General features: G+C 33.3%; 1 protein-coding gene across 1 annotated transcript; it reads left to right on the plus strand.

Annotated features, from left to right (window-relative positions):
- Positions 1 to 5,429: 5,429 nt before the first annotated feature.
- Positions 5,430 to 6,142, plus strand: LOC123668567 (the record flags this gene model as incomplete). The annotated part of the gene is made up of 2 exons (XM_045602299.1): positions 5,430 to 5,465; positions 5,540 to 6,142. Coding segments are annotated over exons 1-2 (639 nt in total), but the record flags the coding sequence as incomplete, so codon positions are not given.
- Between the last annotated feature and the right edge of the window lie 230 nt (positions 6,143 to 6,372).

A 6,372-nucleotide genomic window follows, 5' to 3' on the forward strand; every position in this document is an offset into this window, starting at 1 on the left:
CATGTGTATCTAGATCATACTATTTAATTGGGACCACATGAGAAGTATTAGCTTTTCAAAATCGGTGCACCCAGTAAAATAAGCCTGCACTTTGTCTTAGATATACGAAACGTATCTGGCTATGAAAGAAAGAGAGAAAGAAAATGTATACTCGCACCTCTCTCTCTTGCTCCGTCCTGAATCCGATCATACTTTTCGTAACGCTCTTGTCACGCATTTTCCTGTTTACTCCCCAAGTCATGCGAGCGTAAAGTTTTATCTACTTCAGTAGTTCCTAAGACATCTAAAATTTTATATAAAATTGAAGTTTCTGTCTGTGTTTTCAAAATAACTGTGTTTTTTCAAGTGTAAACAATACTGAAACACAATTTTTTTTTTTTAAATGTCTGTATCTCTGTTTGTCTTTCTGTTTTACGGGCCAATCTTCGGATTTAAAAAGAAAAGATTTAACTGAAAAAGAAGAAAGTGAAATGACTTAAAAATCCTGAAGATTTTTTCGTGCACAAAAACTCCAAAAAAACTATTCAACTCGAAAACTTTGTTAATATAGTCGATGAACATCAGATAATGTATCAATTAATTATGTGCTGTAAGATATACGTAATTCGTCAACATCAATGATTACTCTAGTTCTACTATGGTTTACATGTAAGTTAATCAAACTGAATTTTAGCCGAGACAATATTTCAAGGGGTGCTTTCCCTAAGACACACATAATCTGATTATAACGAAATTCGTAAATTGTGTAAACTGAATATTTTAAACAAAGTTTAATTATAAATTGTTAAATTGTTATATAAACTGTTAATTTTAATTAACAGACCAATAAATTGTTATGTAGCAACAAGACACATTAATGATAAAAATATAATATTATGCGTAAAAAATTCTCTTGGTGCTTCATGACGTGTATTCAGTGCCGATTTTGAATGTGTAGAGGCCAACGAAGCTGGATAGGGCAACGTAAGAGAGGACCGAGACATCTCCTATTTTTTTTATGAGGGAACTATTTTTTTACGAATAGTAATAAATGGTAACGGTCGTGGACCTATCGAAATCACCGATTCGACCTTGACCCTACAACTATGTTCGTTTCATATATGAACTCTGCAGAAACAAGATTATTATACTATCTAGTCTTACCAATATTACAAATGAAAGTGATTATATGTGTTTGCTTTCATTGAAACTTAACCGTTTACAATGAGACTAAGACGACAGACTGCCAAGTACTATCAATCTAAATTTCATTCTACCACGGTTCAGCCTGCAACATCTCAGTGTTGGGCATAGGCCTCTTTCTCCATGTAGGAGAAGGAGCGGAGCATAATAATCAACGCTGCTTCACTGCGGGTTGGTGGTGATAATATTAGAAGTGGGTAGGCGGGCTCGTTATAATTTTTAACCGACTTCCAAAAAAGGAGGAGGTTCTCAATTCGACTGTTTTTTTTTTTTTTTTTTTTTTATGTATGTTACATCAGAACTTTTGACTGGGTGGAGCGATTTCGACAAATTTTCTTTTAATCGAAAGGTGGTGTGTGCCAATTGGTCCTATTTAAATTTATTTGAGATCTAACAACTACTTTTCGAGCTATATCTAATAATGCGTTTTTACTTGACGCTTTTTTCGTCGACCTACGTTGTATTATACCGCATAACTTTCTTCTGGATGTACCGATTTTGATAATTCTTTTTTTCTTGGAAAGGAGATATCCCAAGCTTAGTACCATGATAAGGAAATCAGGGTTTGATGATGGAATCCTAGAGAAATCGAGGAAAACTCTTGAAAATCCGCAATAACTTTTTACTGGGTGTACCGATTTTGATAATTCTTTTTTTGTTAGAAAGAAGATATCCCTAGTTTAGTACCATGATAAGGAAACCAAGATCTGATGATGGGATCCCAGAGAAATCGAGGGAACTTCTTGAAAATCCGCAATAACTTTTTACTGGGTGTACCGATTTTAACATGTCAAGTGATCGAGGCAACTGATAGGCGCTCAAACAAATCGTGTTTTTTGGAAATCATATTTAAATACGAATTACATATTTATAAAATATGAATATTTTTACGACAATAATAAAAAATATAAATAAATATAAAAAATAAAAAATATATTTAAAAAAAAAAAAAAAAAAAAAATTATATTTATTTATATTTTTTATTATTGTATTTTTACAACGACAATAATAAAAAATACAAATAAATATAAAAAATAAAAAATATTTAAAAATAATAATGATAAAATATGAATAATATTTTTCGATTTTACCGACATAATAATAAAAATAAGAACTGCCTATTTAAATAAAAAATAAAGGTGGGCATACCCACAAGGACAGACTTCTAAACCGGAATGAAATATTTTTAAATATAAATATCCATTCCGAGCGAAATCGAACCAGCAAATCGACGGTGTGTGAGCGCCGACACGGCACACGCTCTACTACATCAGAGCGGTTGCTTTAAGCGAAATTTATAAATCATCAATCAGATAATATATATTGGTGTATCACAGCGTCGATAGCGTCAATCATCATCATTTTTTAACTTTCACATTTATTATATATTTTTCAAAATCGTAGGGTTTACATATATATTTCTTCAAACACGTGTAATTTTGCAATATCACCAATTTTCTAAATCTGATTGGATACTCGATATTATCTGTTGTTCCAGTTGAACGACTTGAATCACTAAAACGTAACTTAATCAAATCTAGGTTAACAAGGATAGCAATTAACTAAAATCATGTCGATATAGAAAGTCATATGTGGCGTGAAGTGTAAGCTATATTTAATCATGTCGCTTCGTGTTGCTTCTATTTGTCTCGGCCTCATTCAAAACTAATTGATTATAACCTCCATTAGACCGAATTATCATTAATTTCGATTAGAACGAACAATTATATGTAATAAAGTTTTATTTATGTTAAAACGGTCATAAAATTGTAAGTACAAATCAAAGAAATGTGATGATTTTGGTTAACGTTACTACCAACAGGACATCAAAACACATATACCTCACACTAGTGCTTGCTACCTTCAGCGGAAAAATGCTTATTTAATATATTTAGCTAAAGTATATGTATATATAATTATAATATCTTTCGTATGTTATAAAATACATAAAGCTGTTGTGTGCTGTGGCTGTTGCATTGACGGTTGCGTGTTCGATGCCCGCACATGACAAACATTTGTATTGGCCATACAGATGTTAGCCGTGGTCTAGGTGTTTGTGCAGTCCTTATGGGTCTCTCCACCATGCCCCGGAGAGCACGCTAAGCCGTCAGTCCCGGTTGTTATCATGTACACCTGATAGCGATCGTTACTCATAGTAGGGAATATATCCTCCAACCCGCATTAGAGCAACGTGGTAGATTAGGCTCCTGATCCTTCTCCTATACGAGGAAAGAGGCCTGTGCCCAGTAGTGGGATATTACAGGCTGAAGCGGAAAAAATGTGTAATAAAAGATGCTGTTACTGACTATATACGAGTACGTGTGAAAAGGTCACCTAGCGCGATATTGATTGGTTTATTTTTAATTATACATAAATCGAAGCGTGGAGCATTATGTCTCATTAGAAATACTGTATGTGTATGTTATATCTATGTTTTATATAGTTTGTGTAATATGTATAATGTATATACGTTAATGATAAGGTACAAGACCGTGTACAGCTCAAGCACAAAGATCCGATCTTTGCAAGTGGAGAGCCTCACCTATCTTTGCAAGTGGAGAGCCTACCTGGTCTTTACGCAAGAGGAGAAGAGATTGCTGACTGACCAGGGATACGGGTCCGGTAGGGATCGCGCGTCTTAACCATCCATGAGGCGCAAGGCCAGACCTATGAGGACGTCATTGTCCTCCAGACGAAGAAAAGGGGGCTCAAGATCCACTACAGCGTCTCGCACGCTGTAGTCGCGGTGACTAGGCACACCAACACCTGTGTCTATTACACCGACGACCGTGACGATGCACTTGGTCACTTTGTGGCGAAGGCAGCGGAAAATTCTAGAAAAGACAGCTTCGAGTACAACCTCAGGATTGCAATTCACGACAGGGATGCCGCCGTTATTGAGGGTGTGCTCGAAATGTTAAAACGTGTTGGGGTGTGAAGACAATACTACATAATTAATATATTATAATAAATTGTAGCACACGTATTGGTATGAATAAAGAGTAATTTAATGTACTCAAGGAAAAAAATAGGACTAAGGAAAAAAAAAACAACTTATTAATAATAACATAGGTTAAGTGTATATTGTAAGTAGGCCAAGTAGGTCATAAGTGTACATATACGTTAACTAGACAATAAGTGTACATATACTACAGAAAGCAAGTAAGTGTATATTATAAACATAGAGTAATAATAATAATAATGACAATAATAACTAAGATAACGCGCAATATAATGAAAAAAGAAAATAAAAAATAACAACATTAAAAAAACTGTCTTTTTGCATGGATGATATCAATTAAGTTAGCATAATTTTGGTCGGTGGATTCACGTCTGCATTAGGGATACTAAGATAGAATAATTAGTTTTCTTAATGTAAGCTGCAGTAGTGTACCAAGTTAACGATCACTAACAAAAATAAAAATCGGAATACCAAAAGCATGGGCATTATAAGCCTGTGGACATAACTGTATATAAAAAAAATGTTAAGGTAAATCACAATGACATGATTATTCTACTTGCTACTTATATCAAGGACGGTTGGTCGTCAGTTAGCAGATACTCTGTTTTTGTCTCGAGGGTTGTACAACTTGGATTTCTGTCCCGAGTTTAGGTGTACTATGGAGATATATATATTGCTAGCTGTAGCCCCAATGTTATTAACCTCTTTGATACCCCCCCCGTATAACTTAAGGGTATGAAAAATAGATGTTGTTTGATTCTCAGACCTACCCAATATGCACACAAAATTCCATGAGAATCGGTCAAGCCGTTTTGGAGGAGTTTAACTACAAACACCGCGATATGAGAATTTTATATATTAGATGGAAAAAATATTCATGAATATGTACATATACACGTTAGCTACTTCATAAACGTTACGTAAGTTTCATCAATTCAAGCGCGCTGTTTAAATAGTCCGTAGTAAAAGTTAAAATTTGCTTAAAATACCAAAATATGTGTCTTAATTATATTACGCTTTATCGAAAAAACAATATAATTTATGCTAGCTTAGATAATATATATGTTCCGACTTACGACTACAAAATTAAACCTTTACAGCCTAAAAGAAAGTTCACAAATAACAAAGAGTGCGACAGTTAAAAATATCAAATGCGCAATAATGTTTATCATCCAACTTCAACTTTTAAACATCCTTAGCTGTTTGTCTTTTAATACAAAACAAACAATGATCGGCAAACTGGTGTCGGATTTGTTATTTTGCGGTAGGCATTGAGTAAGGAAATATGTCTTCAATTGTATCTTTACCATTTTTAAAAGATGTATGTCTTCCTTATTCATAAAAATATTTACACATTTTAATGTTTTTTTAACTTTAAATTAACTTTTTTTACAGTTCATAGTTGTACTAATTCCAATTTTGTTTGTAACCGCAACGCCGATTAATAATGGGTTGGTTTTGAAAATTAATCCCGTTTATCCGAAAGAAGAAATAAAGGCTAAATCGATCGATACAAGCTTAACTAAAAATCGACAAGACCTAAAAGCCACAGTGAATAATAGACTAATATCTGAAGCAATCTTCCCGAAAACCGTAGATACGGAAACGAGTTGCACGAATCGAGTTACCAAAATCCTATTTCCTCCAGGAGATGAATTTAATGATTCTGAATCGGGGCTTAACATAAATTTTATTAATATTCCCATAGTCGAGCAGCAAGTTCAAGATTATACAATTATTGTAGCAAAAGCTCCAAAGAAGTTTAAAATTGGAAGAGAGCATGAAGCTTTGCCCGTTATTGTTTACATCGTGTTTCCTAATGACGATCCTGAGAATATGTCTATTAAAATACCTCTCATTTATTTCGTTACCGAGTCTGAGCAGTTAAATTTGAACGAAAAAGATAAATTAGATCCTATAATACTGATAAACAGCAATCGAACAACGACTGGATTGAAAAGTAACAATGTGTTTAAATTTGTGAAGTTTAAAAATAAACTAAGAAAATCTTTTAATTAAATTTTCGTAACTTTCAGTTCATAAGGTAATAAGCGTACGGTTATTATTTATAATGTTTGATTAAATAGCGGTTGGCTTTTTTTATGTTGTACATTTTTTGATATGAATCAAAAGTAAATTTATCGTATAATTCTAAATTTAAAGCATAGGTATAGTGATGTAGTGTATTTTGTATTTACCTTAAGTAATTATGGTGTTCAAATAGATTT

Source organism: Melitaea cinxia, chromosome Z (genome assembly GCF_905220565.1).
Source record: "Melitaea cinxia chromosome Z, ilMelCinx1.1, whole genome shotgun sequence".
NCBI lineage: Eukaryota > Metazoa > Arthropoda > Insecta > Lepidoptera > Nymphalidae > Melitaea > Melitaea cinxia.